The sequence below is a fragment of the Heterodontus francisci genome, unplaced genomic scaffold, assembly GCF_036365525.1.
Source record: "Heterodontus francisci isolate sHetFra1 unplaced genomic scaffold, sHetFra1.hap1 HAP1_SCAFFOLD_377, whole genome shotgun sequence".
NCBI lineage: Eukaryota > Metazoa > Chordata > Chondrichthyes > Heterodontiformes > Heterodontidae > Heterodontus > Heterodontus francisci.
The window spans coordinates 493272-509369 of record NW_027142041.1 but is presented as its reverse complement, the minus strand read 5'-3'; the positions used below and the strand labels follow the sequence as shown (position 1 = coordinate 509369).

The 16098-nt window shown below is 49.1% G+C and overlaps 1 protein-coding gene across 3 annotated transcripts in view; it reads right to left on the bottom strand.

Moving 5' to 3' along the window:
* Positions 1 to 8571, bottom strand: part of LOC137366357 (dnaJ homolog subfamily C member 27) — an 84264-nt gene extending 75693 nt beyond the window's left edge. Inside the window, exon 1 of one of the 3 annotated variants that reach the window (XM_068028258.1) lies at positions 8292 to 8571. In XM_068028258.1, the coding sequence (XP_067884359.1) occupies positions 8292 to 8378 (87 nt within the window). In that variant the 5' untranslated portion in view covers positions 8379 to 8571. The remainder of the gene's footprint in view (positions 1 to 8291) is intronic. The other 2 variants (XM_068028259.1, XM_068028260.1) reach the window with 2 other exon arrangements.
* Positions 8572 to 16098: the final 7527 nt, after the last annotated feature.

Below are 16098 nucleotides of genomic sequence, written 5' to 3'. Positions count from 1 at the left end.
GGACTTTGAAGAGTCAACAGGGCTGGGTTTGCCGTTATCGTTTCCGGTGCCTCGGTCGATGCTGGGTGGTCCGTCTGGTTTTATTCCTTTTTATTGACTTCGTAGCGGTTAGGTACAACTGAGTGGCATGCTAGGCCATTTCAGAGGGCATGGAAGAGTTAACCACATTGCTGTGGGTCTGGAGTCACATGTAGGCCAGACCAGGTAAGGACAGCAGATTTCCTTCCCTAAAGGACATTAGTGAACCAGATGGGTTTTTACAACAATCGACAATGGTTTCATGGCCATCATTAGACTAGCTTTTAATTCTAGATTTATTAATTAAATTCAAATTCCACCTTCTGCTGTGGTGGGATTCGAACCCATATCCCCAGATCAATACCTGGGTCTCTGGGTTACTTCTTCTTCTTTGGCCTCCTTGTCTTGAGAGACAATGGGTAAGCACCTGGAGGTGGTCAGTGGTTTGTGAAGCAGCGCCTGGAGTGGCTATAAAAGCCAATTCTAGAGTGACAGACTCTTCCACAGGTGCCACAGATAAAACTAGTTGTCGGGGCTGTTACACAGTTGGCTCTCCTCTTGCACTTCTGTCTTTTTTTCCAGCCAGCTGCTAAGTCTCTTCGACTCACCACACTTTAGCTCCGCCTTTATTGCTGTCCACCAGCTCTGGCAATCGCTGGCAACTGACGTGATCAATGTCACAGGACTTCACATCACGTTTGCAGACATCTTTAAAGCGGAGACATGGACAGCCGGTGGGTCTGATACCAGTGACGAGCTCGCTGTACAATGTGTCCTTGGGGATCCTGCCATCTTCCATGCGGCTCACATGGCCAAGCCATCTCAAGAGCCACTGGCTCAGTCAGGTGTATATGCTGGGGATGTTGGCCGCCTCGAGGACTTCTGTGTTGGAGATACGGTCCTGCCACCTGATGCCAAGGATTCTCCGGAGGCAGCAAAGATGGAATAAATTGAGACGTCGCTCTTGGCTGATATACGTTGTCCAGACCTCGCTGCCGTAGAGCAAGGCACTGAGGACACAGGCTTGATACACTCGGACTTTTGTGTTCCGTGTCAGTGCGCCATTTTCCCACACTCTCTTGGCCAGTCTGGCTATAGCAGTGGAAGCCTTTCCCATGCGCTTGTTGATTTCTGCATCGAGACACAGGTTACTGGTGATAGTTGAGCCTAGGTAGGTGAACTCTTGAACTTGGGTTACGAGTCCAGTGATAATACAACTACGCCACTGCATCCCCATAATGGCCCAGGACGTGGCTACTTCACACCTTCTTTGTTTCAGAGGGAGACATTCAATTCTGGAATGTTTTAGGATGGGGTGTAACTGACACCTCTTAGCTTTCAAGACTTGTCCTTTCTCTTTGTCAGACAGTTTGAATTCAGAAAGGCCAATCTTTTTTCAGTGGCCATTTTGGACCATTGTTCACTTTTCAAAATAAAGGTTCATAACTGAAGAGTTAGTCCATAATTTATATCATTGCACTTCCGGTATGCGTGACACTACTCTACTGCTAACTGTCTCTTTCAATTCTCTGTGCACCTTGGTGTTCCTCTCCTATAGTATCTCCTGGTTTCCACACCCTTGCCAAGTTAGTTTAAACCCGCCCAACAGCACTAGCAAATCGCCCCGTAAGGATATTAGTCTCAGGTCTGTTCAGGTACAACCCATCCGGCCTGTACAGGTCCCACCTTCTCCAGAACTGGTCCTAATGTCCCAGGAATCTAAAGCCCTCCCCCCTGCACCATCTTTCCAGCCACGCATTCATCTGCACTATCCCCCTATTTCTATACTCACTTGCACGTAGTACTGGGAGTAATCTGGAGATTACTACTTTTGAGGTCCAGCTTGCTAATTTCTTCCCTAGCTCCCTAAACTTTTTCTGCAGGACCACATCCCTCTTCATCCCTACGTTGTTGCATTTATATAGTGTCCTTCATGATCATAGGACATCCCAAAGCACTTCTTAGCTAATGAATTAATTTTGCAGGCAAACAAGGTCTCAGCAAGTAGTACATGAGATAATCTGATCAGTTCATCTGTTCTGGTGGTGTAAATATTGGGCAGGGCACTGGGAAAACACTCCTGTTCTTCAAATAGCATTTTGGGATCTTTTATGTCCACATGAATAAGCAGATGGTTGAACACATCATCTGAATGACGGCGCATCATCTGATACTGCAGCACTCCCTCAGCTCCGGACTGGAATGTCAGTCTGAATTGTGTTCTGAAATCTTGCAGTCGGCTTGAATTTCTGACATTGCTCCAATTTATCCTGTACTATTTAAAACTCTACAAGGCAAGTTTGCAGAGTGTCATGTGTCACTGTTCAAAGTATTCAAAAGTCTGCTACTGTCCAATTCCCAGTATGTACATTCCTCTCACCCTTCACTCCAATCCTTCCTCTCCAGCTCACATCTTTTAATCAAGTCTGGACCTTTCAACAGCAATGTACATTTATATACCACCTTTAACAGAGTTAAACATCCCAAGCTGCTTCACAGGAAATGTAAATCACAACAATTGAGCCTTGAAAGGAGACATTCGGACAGGTTGGACGAACAGGTAAGTTTTAAAGAGCTACAGTCAGTATCGGTGACTATGAAATTAGCAGTGTCATAAAAACATACCTGGTTTACTATATCCTTTAAGGAAAGAAATTTGCTGTCCTTACCTGGTCTGGCTTATCTAACTGCAGACCCACAGCAGTGAGGTTGACTCTTAACTGCCCTTTGAATTGGCCGAGCAAACCATTCAATTGTATAGAAATGGGCAATAAATGCTGGCCTTGCCAGCGATGGCCACATCCCGTGAATGAATAAAAAAAAAAGAGCCTCTAAAAGGAGAGGAAGGTAGAGAGGCAGAGAACCTTAGGGAGGAAATTACAAAGCTTAGGGCCCAGGCAGCTGAATGTACAGCTGATCAGGATAGGCGATAGAACTCACAAATGCATATGATGCCAGAATTGGATAAATGCTGGGAGGGTTGCAGGGCTGCAAGAGCAGAGACAATATAAATTAAGGCTGCGTTTACTGATCTCTAGGTGGTGCAGCACTGGCACAACACAAATGCAGCCTCACTGACTGAAACTTCACTGTCTGCAACGTCTCAGACAGCTGCCAGTAATAAAAAAGGCACTGTTCAATTTGTCACAAAAAACAAACTAAACCCAAATTCCCTCAATGGCTGCAATCGCCGCCTCCATCCCACCCCCAACAGTAGCCTGCTCCCCCCTGCCATTGCACTTCTCTTGGCCGCTCGCTTCCCGCCTCACTGCTGCCTTCCCACAGCCAATCACTTGCGCCCTCACCACTTCCACCGCCCCTGGGCACTTGTTCCCCGCCTTGCCGCTTCAGCTACTCACTCCCCACTTCCTCCTCTCCCCTACCCCAGCTGCTCGTTCCAGACCTCGCTGCGTCCCCCCCTCAGCCGATCGCTCTGCCTTACCCTGTCACCCCTCGGCTGCTCACTCCCCGCCTTACCGATTCGGCGGCTAGTTCCCCGCCCCCACCCCTTCTTCGGGCAGCGCAGCAGGGAAACAGCGAGGTGGGGAGCATGCTGCCGAGGGGGGGAAGCCACGAGGCAAGGAGCGAGCAGCCGAGGTGGGGAAGCGGCGAGGTGGGGAGCGACAGGCCGAAGGGGGGAAGCGCAAGGACAGGAGTGAGTAGCTGAGGAAAGGCAGCAGGAAATTGAAAGCAGCGACTGAAGCAGGGATGGCAGGAGGGAGCATGGTACTGTCGGGGGAAATGGAGCCAGTGATCACAGCTATTGAGGGGTGGTGACGTCAGCACGTGCATGCGCATTCATACTACAAGCTGGCAAATGTTTGTATGTACTGATGACGTCCACGATCATTCTGCGCATGTTCTGCGTTGTCAGGAGTCACTGAGATAAATTGAAGGCTACAATTCTAAACAGGGTGCAAGAGCAGACAGACCTGGGGATATATGTGTACAAATCATTGAAGGTGGCAGGGCAAGTTGAGAAAGCAGTTATGATAAACCTATATAAAACACTAGTTCGGCCTCAACTGGAGTATTGTGTCCAGTTCTGGGAACCACACTTTAGGAAGGATGTGAAGGCATTAGAGTGCAGAAAAGATTCACAAGAACGGTTCAGGGGTAGATTGGAGAAACTGGGTCTGTTCCCCTTGGAGAAGATGAAGGAGATTTGATTGAGGTGTTCAAAAACATGAGGGGTCTGGAACAAGTAATGGCGCCATGCGGAAAAACTTTTTACGCAGCAAGGAGTTAGGATCTGGAATGCACTGCGTCATGCAGACCCCCACCTGCTAAGAATCATCATATGAACATTAATTTTAAACTGTTACTGGAGTGAAGAAATGACTTGTTAAAGAGATCACCAGACATTTGGGCTGGAAGGACATTTGCAAACTAAGAGACACTGCTTGTGGAGACAAAGGGCTATTCCCAACTCCAATTAACCCAAATGAATTCTGATCGCCAGACACTGAAGGTGCAAGGAAGCGCATTCCGGGAACTGCTAAGATAATGCAATCCACAAACCTCACAGGAGAGACTGTTCCAAATAAGGGGCCAGTCGCATGATTAACCTGTTGGCAACCTGGGATTTTTATTTGAATTGTGCCACAGAGTAAGGAACAGAAGGCAGTTTGCAACTGAAGCTGGAACAAGGAAGGCTCTCTCCTGGTTGTCTCTCTCTCACTTTCTCCCAAGTGTATCATAATTTAGTAAGGATTTAATAAGTATTTATTTATTTTATATTAATTAACTAATTAGTGCTAGAAATTACAGTTAGAGGGGTGAAGTGCTTCACCTGTGAGATGTGGGAGGTCCGTGACGCTTCCAGCGTTCCGGACGTCTACATCTGCAGGAAGTGTACCCAATTGCAGCTCCTCACAGACCACATGGATCAGTTGGAGCAGCAACTGGATGCACTTAGGAGCATGCAGGTGGCGGAAAGCGTCATAGACAGGAGTTTTAGAGAAGTGGTTACACCCAAGATGCAGGCAGATAGATGGGTGACCGCTAGAAGGGGCAGGCAGTCAGTGCAGGAATCCCCTGTGGCTATCCCCCTCTCTAACAAGTATACCGTTTTGGATACTGTTGGGGGGGATGGCCTATCAGGGGAAAACAACAGCAGCAGCCAGAGCAGTGGCACCACGGCTGGCACTGTTGTTCAGCAGGGAGGGACAATGCGCAGAAGAGCAATAGTTATAGGGGATTCTATAGTCAGGGGCGCAGATAGGCGCTTCTGTGGACGTGAAAGAGACTCCAGGATGGTATGTTGCCTCCCTGGTGCCAGGGTCAAGGATGTCTCTGAATGGACAGGGGGCATTCTGAAGGGGGAGGGTGAACAGCCAGAGGTTGTGGTACACATCGGTACCAATGGCATAGTTAGGAAGAGTGATGAGGTCCTGCAGGGGGAGTTTAGGGAGTTAGGTAGTAAGTTAAAAAAACAGGACCTCTAGGGTTGTAATCTCTGGATTACTCCCTGTGCCAAGTGCCAGTGAGGCTAGAAATAGGAAGATAGTGCAGCTAAACACGTGGCTGAGCAGCTGGTGTAGAAGGGTGGGTTTCAGATATCTGGACCATTGGGCTCTCTTCAGGGACAGATAGGACCTGTACAAGAAGGACGGGTTGCATCTAAACTGGAAGGGCACAAATATCCTGGCTGCAAGGTTTGCTAGCGTCACTCGGGAGGGTTTAAACTAGTGTGGCAGGGGGGTGGGAACCAGAGCAGTAGCAAAGCATTAAGATAGATAAGTCCCCAGGGCCTGATGGGATCTACCCTAGAATACTGAGGGAAGCAAGGGAAGAAATTGCTGGGGCCTTGACAGAAATCTTTACATCCTCATTGGCTACAGGTGAGGTCCCAGAGGACTGGAGAATAGCCAATGTTGTGCCTTTGTTTAAGAAGGGTGGCAAAGATAATCCAGGAAATTGTAGGCCGGTGAGCCTTACGTCAGTGGTAGGGAAACTATTAGAGAGGATTATTCGGGACAGGATTTACTCCCATTTGGAAACAAACGAACTTATTAGCGAGAGACAGCATGATTTTGTGAAGGGGAGGTCATGTCTTACTAATTTGATTGAGTTTTTTGAGGAAGTGACGAAGATGATTGATGAAGGAAGGGCAGTGGATGTTATCTATATGGACTTTAGTAAAGCCTTTGACAAGGTCCCTCATGGCAGACAGGTACAAAAGGTGAAGTCACACGGGATCAGAGGTGAGCTGGCAAGATGGATACAGAACTAGCTCAGTCACAGAACAGGGTATCAGTGGATGGGTGTTTTTCTGAATGGAGGGATGTGACTAGTGGTGTTCCGCAGGGATCAGTGCTGGGACCTTTGCTCTTTGTAGTATATATAAATGATTTGGAGGAAAATGTAGCTGGTCTGATTAGTAAGTTTGCGGACGACACAAAGGTTGGTGGAGTTGCGGATAATGATGAGGATTGTCAGAGGACACAGCAGGATATAGATCGGTTGGAGACTTGGGCGGAGAAATGGCAGATGGAGTTTAATCCGGACAAATGTGAGGTTATGCATTTTGGAAGGTCTAATGCAGGTGGGAGGTATACAGTAAATGGCAGAACCCTTAGGAGTATTGACAGGCAGAGAGATCTGGGCATACAGGTCCACAGGTCACTGAAAGTGGCAACGCAGGTGGATAAGGTAGTCAAGAAGGCATTCGACATGCTTGCCTTCATCGGTCGGGGCATAGAGTATAAAAATTGGCAAGTCATGTTGCAGCTGTACAGAACCTCAGTTAGGCCACACTTAGAATATTGCATGCAATTCTAGTCGCCAAACTACCAGAAGGACGTGGAGGCTTTGGAGAGGATACAGAGGAGGTTTACCAGGATGTTGCCTGGTCTGGAGGGCATTAGCTATGAGGAGAGATTGGAAAAACTCGGATCGTTTTCACTGGAACGACGGAGATGGAGGGGCGACACGATAGAGATTTACAAAGTTATGAGCGGCAGGGACAGAGTGGATAGTCAGAAGCTTTTTCCCAGGGTGGAAGAGTCAGTTACTAGGGGACATAGGTTTAAGGTGCGAGGGGCAAAGTTTAGAGGGGATGTGCGAGGCAAGTTTTTTACAAAGAGGGTGGTGAGTGCCTGGAACTTGCTGCCAGGGGAGGTGGTGGAAGCAGGTACGATAGCGACGTTTAAGAGACATCTTGACAAATATATGAATAGGAAGGGAATAGAGGGATATGGGCCCCGGAAGTGCAGAAGGTGTTAGTTTAGGCAGGCATCAAGATCGGCGCAGACTTGGAGGGCCGAGTGGCCTGTTCCTGTGCTGTACTGTTCTTTGTTCTTGTTCACCGGACCCACAGAAGACCCGTAAACTTCAAGAGAGAAAAAGATCCGACATCGAACAAAGTTGAAGCATGAAATGGGCCCCAACAAACAGCAGGACTAACCAGCAACCGAAGACTCCACATTGAGCTCAAAGGACAGTAAATAACTAACAGATATTTCCTCAAACTTTTCCCCTTTATTCTTTTCTACTTTTTCTATCTCTATCTGCTTGTGTGTTTATCGCGTATGCATGGTAGCGTCGCATATCGTAGAGCCAATAGGGACACAACAGGCCAAATGTAGGATTCATAGAAACATAGAAACACAGAAAATAGGAACAGGAGTAGGCCATTCAGCCCTTCGAGCCTGCTCCGCCATTCATTATGATTTGGCTGATCATCCAAATCAGTAACCTGTTCCGGCTTTCGTCCCATATCCTTTGATCCCTTTAGACCCAAGAGCTATATCTAACTCCTTCTTGAAAACATATAATGTTTTGGCCTCAGCTGCTTTCTGTGGTAGCGAAATCCACAGACTCACCACTCTCTGGGTGAAGAAATTTCTCCTCATCTCAGTCCTGAAAGGTTTACCCTGTATCCTTAGACTATGACCCCTGGTTCTGGACTCCCCCACCATCAGGAACATCCTTCCTGCATCGACCCTGTCAAGTCCTGTTAGAATTTTATAGGTTTCTATGAGATCCCCCCTCACTATTCTGAACTCCTGCAAGCCCCGCCCACTCCCCCTGGCCCCACCCCAAGCCCCGCCCACCCCCCTGGCCCCACCTCCCTGGCCCCACCCCAAGCCCCGCCCACTCCCCCTGGCCCCACCCCAAGCCCCGCCCACTCCCCTGGCCCCACATCAAGCCCCGCCCACTGCCCCTGGCCCCACCCCAAGCCCCGCCCACTCCCCCTGGCCCCACCCCAGGCCCCGCCCACTCCCCTGGCCCCGCCCCATGCCCGCCCACTCCCCTGGCCCCGCCCTCACCTTGCCCACCTCGGCGCTTCCCAGGCTGATCACCTTCACCCGCAGCGGCCTCTTGATCTCATTCCGCTTCTGCACGTTGGTTTCCATGGTGACAGGTTGCCGCTTCACTCACTAAGAGCAGCGCTGTCACCAGCCGGCTCCAGCTCCCACAGCAACACCGTGGTCAGCACCGAGACCCGGGTGCCTCGCACAGTCTCTCCCTGGCCCTCCTCCTCAAAGCCCCGGACACAACAACCACTCCCGGGCCGCCACATTCACCATAACTCCCTCAAACCTCGCGATACCGCACTCCAATCCCAAACATCGCCAGGCAGCTTCTCGCGAGATTATGTGCACGTGAGCAGTAAGTGGTTGGGGGGGCGGGGTTTCAGAGTGGCACGAGATACACTGGCTAAACACCCCGGACTCTACCCCGTGCACCCCCTGATCCCCCTCCACCCAGTGCACCCCCTGATCCCCCTCCACCCAGTGCACCCCCTGATCCCCCTCCACCCCGTGCACCCCCTGATCCCCCTCCACCCAGTGCACCCCCTGATCCCCCTCCACCCAGTGCACCCCCTGATCCCCCTCCACCCCGTGCACCCCCTGATCCCCCTCCACCCAGTGCACCCCCTGATCCCCCTCCACCCCGTGCACCCCCTGATCCCCCTCCACCCAGTGCACCCCCTGATCCCCCTCCACCCAGTGCACCCCCTGATCCCCCTCCACCTGCTCCAGCCAGTGCACCCCCTGATCCCCCTCCACCTGCTCCAGCCAGTGCACCCCCTGATCCCCCTCCACCTGCTCCACCCAGTGCACCCCCTGATCCCCCTCCACCCAGTGCACCCCCTGATCCCCCTCCACCCCGTGCACCCCCTGATCCCCCTCCACCCAGTGCACCCCCTGATCCCCCTCCACCTGCTCCAGCCAGTGCACCCCCTGATCCCCCTCCACCTGCTCCAGCCAGTGCACCCCCTGATCCCCCTCCACCTGCTCCAGCCAGTGCACCCCCTGATCCCCCTCCACCTGCTCCAGCCAGTGCACCCCCTGATCCCCCTCCACCCAGTGCACCCCCTGATCCCCCTCCACCCAGTGCACCCCCTGATCCCCTTCCAGCCAGTGCACCCCCTGATCCCCCTCTACCTGCTCCAGCCAGTGCACCCCCTGATCCCCTCCAGCCAGTGCACCCCCTGATCCCCTCCAGCCAGTGCACCCCCTGATCCCCTCCAGCCAATGCACCCCCTGATCCCCCTCCACCTGCTCCAGCCTGTGCACCCCCTGATCCCCTCCAGCCTGTGCACTCCCTGATCCCCCTCCAGCCAGCGCACCCCCCCAATCCCCCTCCAGCCAGCGCCCCTCCCCGATCCCCCTCCAGCCAGCGCCACCCCCCCGATCCCCCTCCAGCCAGTGCCACCCCCCCGATCCCCCTCCAGCCAGTGCCACCCCCCCAGATCCACCTCCAGCCAGTGCCACCCCCCCGATCCCCCTCCAGCCAGCGCCACCCCCCCGATCCCCCTCCAGCCAGTGCCACCCCCCCCGATCCCCCTCCAGCCAGTGCCACCCCCCCGATCCCCCTCCAGCCAGCGCCACCCCCCCGATCCCCCTCCAGCCAGTGCCACCCCTCCCGATCCACCTCCAGCCAGTGCCACCCCCCCCGATCCCCCTCCAGCCAGTGCCACCCCCCCCGATCCACCTCCAGCCAGTGCCACCCCCCCGATCCCCCTCCAGCCAGAGCAGTGGAAGGCATTCAAAAAGGAGCAAAAAGCGGGTTCAGAACAAATATGTTCCCACAAAGAAAAGGCTAGGACTCCCATGTCAAGAACCCCCTGGATGTTAAAGAGCATGCAGCGTAGGATAAGGCAAAGTAAGGAAACTTATGTCAGATGTCAAAGGCTCAAATCTGCAGAAAGCCTGGAGGGGTATAGAAACTGCAGAGGTAAAATTAAAAAGGAAATTAGGAAAGCAAAGAGAAGGCATGAAAAAATGTTGGCATGTAAAATCAAGGAAAACCCAGAAATGTGTTATAAATACATAAAGAGCAAGAGGATAACTTAGGAAAGAGTAGGGACAATTAGCCAAAAGGTAATGTGTGTGGGGGCGGAAGACGTCGGCATGGTGCTTAATGAATATTTTGCATCTGTTTTCAGAAAAGAGAGGGACGAAACAGACATTGTGCTTAAGGAGGCAGAGTATGAAATATTGGATGGGTTAAACATAGTGATGGAGGAAATATTAAAGTGTCTTGCATTATTGAAAGTGGATAAATCACCTGACCTGGACGAATGTATCCCAAGCTGCTAAGGGAAGAAATTGTAGGAGATCTGAGCATCGTTTTCCAATTCTCTCTGGCTCCAGGCATGGTGCTGGAGGACTGCTAACCTTGTGCTGATGTTTAGAAAGGAGGAAGAGATTGCCAAGTAATTACAGGCCAGTCAGCCTAACCTCATTGGTGGGCAAATTATTGAAAACATTCTGAGAGACAGGATAAATCATTATTTAGAAAGACACAGATTAATCAAGGACAAACAGCATGGACATGTTAAGGGAAAGTCGTGTCTGACTAATGATTGAATTTTTGAGGGGGAAACAAGGAAACTCAATGAGGATAGCACATTTGGTATAGTCTACATTAATTTTAGCATGGTATTTGACAAGGTCCCATATGGCAAACTGGTCAGAAAATTAAAAGCTCATGGAGCTTTCCAAGGGAAAATGGCAAGTTAGATCCAAAATTGGCTCAGAGGCAGGAAATAAAGGGTTATGGTCAATGGGTGTTTTTGTGACTCGAATGCTGTTTCCAGTGGGATTCTGCAGGTCTCAGTGCAGGGTCCCTTCCTGGTCATGGTATATATTGTCATGCTAGGCCCCCAGCTGCCAAGAATGAGGCACATTAATTTTGTCATGAACATTGATTTTAAACAGTTACTGGAGTGAGGGGAGGACTTGTTAACCAGATCAGCCATAGCTGGAAAAGACATTTGCGTATTAACAGTCAGTGTTTGGAAGGACAAAGCAGCCATTCCCCGACACGTTCAACCCACAATGAACTTTTGATCACCAGACTTTGAAGGTGGGGGAGCTCGCATTCCAGGTTGACTGTCCAGATGGCTGAATACACAAACGGACATGGTCAAACCTGCTAGTCACATGACTAACCTGCTGGGCAACATGAGTTTTTTGAATTTGTACAGTTTGAAAGAAAGCTGTTTTGCTCCTGGATTGAGAAGGTCTCTCTCCTGCCTGCTCCCATTTCTTTCTCACAAACCTTTGAATCCACTGAAGACACATGAACCCCAAGAGAGAAAAGTCTCCTACATTGAATAGAGTTTAAGAAGAATACTGGGCCCCAACGAAAAGCAAGAGCTACCTACAATCAAGGGCTCTACAGTGAGCTCGAAGAACCATAACAACAACTCTTCAGATATTGCCGTGAACATTTCCACTTTATTTTTCTTCTGCTCTTTTCTGTCTTTATTTGCATGTGTGTATTGCGTATGCATGCTAGTGTGGACGCGTCATGTATCCATAGGCGTCAATTGAATTAGAGTTATAAGTTTAATAAATTTCTTTTCTTCTTTAAACCTAAGAAAGCCTGTTTGTACTGGTTTCTTTGCTTTATAATTGGAAAGCAGTGAGCAAGGGGGAGCTAAAAACATGGTGTGTTTAAAATTAAACCCTGTTACAGTAAGACCAGGTGAAGGCTGAGAGGAGCCCTGAGACACCTTTCTCACCTGGTCTTAAAAATATCAACAATTTAAATTAAGGGCATGATTAAGAAGATTGTCGATGGCATGAAAATTGGCCTTGTGGTTAATAAGAAAGACTTGCGTTTATAGTGCATCTTCAACTATCACTGGATGTCTCAAAGCGCTTTACAGCCAATGAAGTACTTTTTGAAGTGTGGTCACTGTTGTAATATGGGAAATGCAACCACCAGTATGCACACAGCAAACTCCCACAAACAACAATGTATAAAGACCGGATAATCTATTTTTGTGATGTTGTGATGTTGATTGAGACATAAATATTGACCAGGACAATAGGGAGAACTCCTCTGTTGTTCCTCAAAATAGTGCCGAGCAGGCTGATGGGGCCTTGGTTTAACGTCTCATTCAAAAGACATCACCTCCAGTAGTGCAGCACTCCCGCACTGGATTGTTAGCCTTAACATTTGTGCTCAAGCCCTGGAGTAAAGCTTGAACCCGGAGGTAAGAGTATTACCAACTGAGCCACAGCTCACACTAATGAAAATAGTGTGGAAGAAAGCTGTAGACTGCAGGAAGATATCAATGGACTACCCAAAGGGGCAAAAAATAGCAACCTGGAGAAGTGTTAGTTAATACTTTTGGGGAGGGCAAACAAGGCAAGAGAATGCACAGTGAATGGGAGAATACTGAGAAGTGTAGAGGAACAGAGGGGCCCTTGTGTGCAGAGCAACAGATCCCTGAAGGTAGGACATATTGATAAGGGTGGTCAAGAAGGCATACAGGATACTTTCCTTTATTCGGCTTAGCCTCGAGATTAAGAGCAGGGAGGTTATAGCGTCATAGAGTCATTTATGTTAGAACTGTATGAAACACTAGGTATACCACAGCTGGAGTACTGCGTGTAGTTCTGGTCACCACATTACAGGAAGGATATAATCGCACTACAGAGGGTACACAGGAGGTTTACTAAGATATTAACAGGAATGGAGAATTTTAGCTATGAGAAAAGATTGGATTGTTGGGGTTGGTTTCTTTGTAACAGAGGAAGCTGAGGGGAGATTTAACTGAGAGGTAAAAATTTATGAGGGGGCTAGATAGGAAGGATCTATTTCCATTAGCAGAAAGGTCGATAACCAGGGGGCATAGATTTAAAGTAATTGATCGAAGTATTGGAGGTGAGTTGAGGAGTAATTTTATCACTGAGAGGGTGGTGAGGGTCTGGAACTCACTGCCTAAAAAGGTGGCAGAAGCAAAAACCCTAATTGCATTTAAAAAAACATTTGGATATGCATTTGAGGTGCCATTAACCTACAGGGCTACAGATGAAGAGCTGGAAGGTAGGATTAGGCTGGATAGCTGTTTTTCAGCCAGCACAGACACAATGGGCTGAATGGCCTCCTGTGCTGTATATATTTCTAGCCCTGCCATCCCACCCCCAACCAGTCCACCCAGAAGCCAGGCAATTCACTTCAGCCAGTACACTCCATAGTCCTACTATTCAATATTTTTTATTCTTTCCGGGACCTGGGGGTCACTTACAAGCCCAGCATTTATTGCCCATCCCTAATTGCCCTTGAACCACTGAGTGGCTTACTAAGTCAGAGAACAATTAAGAGTCAATCACCTTGCTGTGGGTCCAGAGTCACCCGTAGGCCAGACCAGGTAAAGACAGCAGATTTCCTTCCCTAAAGGGCATTAGTGAACCAGATGGGTTTTTACAACAATTGCTTCGATTTTATAGAACATTGGTTAGACCGCACCTGGAGTTTTGGTCCCCTTACCTTAGGAAGGATATTATTGCCATAGAGAGAGTGCAACGAAGGTTCACTGGACTTGTTCCTGGGATGGTGGGACTGTCCTATGAAGAGAGATTGGGGAAACTGGGCCTGTATTCTCTGGAGTTTCGAAGAATGAGAGGTGATCTCATTGAAACCTACAAAATACTTAAAGGGATAGACAGGGTAGATGCAGCCAAGATGTTTCCCCTGGTTGGGGAGTCCAGAACCAGGGGACACAATTTCAAAATAAGGGGGAAGCCACTTAGGACAGAGATGAGGAGAAATTTCTTTCCTCAGAGTATTGTGAATCTTTGGAATTCTCTACCCCAGAGGGCTGTGGAAGCTCAGTCATTGAGTATGTTTAAAGCAGAGATTGACAGATTTCTAAATACCAATGACATGAGGAGATATGGGGATAGTGTGGAAAAAGGCATTGAAGTGGATGATCAGCCATGATCATATTGAATGGCGGTGCAGGCTTGATGGGCTGAATGTTCTACTCCTGCTCCTATTATAGTTTTGTGGCACCATTACTGAGACTAGCTTTCAATTCCAAATTTTTATTACTTAATTGAATTTAAATTCCATCAGCTGTCATTTGAACCCATGTTTCTCGGGCATTAACCTGGGCTTCTGAATTACTAGTTCAGTGACATTACCACTACAACACCATTTCCACCCAGAACCCATCCATGAACAACCCAGCTAACCGACACAGTGCACTCACCAACTCGGGAGCCCTGCAATCCTACTGCCTTCCACTGACCCACAGTTCCACCATCCAACCCTGGCTTTGTGAAAATTGGTGGGTATAGTCTATTATAGGTTAGTGTGTACATGATTTGTGGAAGGAGATTAAACAGGTGGGTAGAGTCCGTTATAGGGTAGAGCATATATGGGCTGTCTCTTGGCATTTCTTCGCAGACGAAGATTTTGAGAAGGTTGTCGTCATCGGTTGCAGGCATACTGTTGGCTAGTCAGGCCTATCTGTGACCGGCAGATTCTCCCACAACAGGTACAAGTGAAGGTGTAGTCGCTGCTAGGAGAAATAGGCTCTATCCTTCTCCTTTTCTCCTTCATGCTGGTTCTTCGCTCAGTCTCAAAGGTGTCTATAGCCCTCCTGGTGTAGCATCTCCAGGCATCACGATCTATGGCCTGCGTCTCCCACTGCCGATGGTCAATGTGACACAGAGAGGGACTTCTTCAGGGAGTCTTTGAAACGTTTGCATGGGGCCCCTCTGTTCCTTTTACTCATGGTCAGCTCTCCATACAACACGATCTTGGGCAGGCGACTGTCATCCATCCGGGCAATGTGACCCGCCCAAGCAGTTGGCTTTGTACGAAGATGACCTCGATGCTGGTGATGTTGGCTGTTTCCAGGACTTCAATGTTTGAGATGCGGTCCTGCCAGTGGATCTTGAGAATGCTGCAGAGGCAGCGCTAATGGAAGCGCACTAGAAGGCGTACATGATGGCGGTATAGGACCCATGGCTCGGCGCCAAGCAGAAGAGTGGTGAGGACTATGGCTTTGTACACTTTGAGTTTGGTCTGTGGTTGCTCCACACACATTTGTACAGTCTGCCAAATGTATTGTTTGCTTTTGAAAGCCTTTGGTCCACTTCCTTGTCTATGGTGGCATCAAATGAGATGATGCTCCCCAAAGATTTAGGATGCGTAGGATGGGGAAGGAAACTGCAGGGGATGGGAACAATCGAAATGTGGAGCTTATTCAAGGAGCAGCTACTGTGTCCTTGATAAGTATGTAACTGTGAGGCAGGGAGGAAGTTGTCGAGCGAGGGAGCCGTGGTTTACTAAAGAAGTTGAAGCGCTTGTCAAGAGGAAGAAGAAGGCTTATGTTAGGATGAGACGTGAAGGCTCAGTTAGGGCACTTGAGAGCTACAAGCTAGCCAGGAAGGATCTAAAGGGAGAGCTAAGAAGAGCAAGGAGAGGACACGAGAAGTCATTGGTGGAAAGGATCAGGGAAAACCCTAAGGCTTTCTATAGGTATATCAGGAATGAAAGAATGACTAGAGTTAGATTAGGGCCAATCAAGGATAGTAGTGGGAAGTTGTGTGTGGAATCAGAGGAGATAGGGGAAGTGTTAAATGAATATTTTGCGTCAGTATTTACAGTAGAGAAAGAAAATGTTGTTGAGAATACTGAGATTCAGGCTACTAGGCTAGATGGGATTGAAGTTCACAAGGAGGAGGTGTTATCAATTTTGGAAAGTGTGAAAATAGATAAGTCCCCTGGGCCAGATGGGATTTATCCTAGGATTCTCTGGGAAGCTAGGGAGGAGATTGCAGAGCCTTTGTCCTTGATCTTTATGTCGTCATTGTCGAC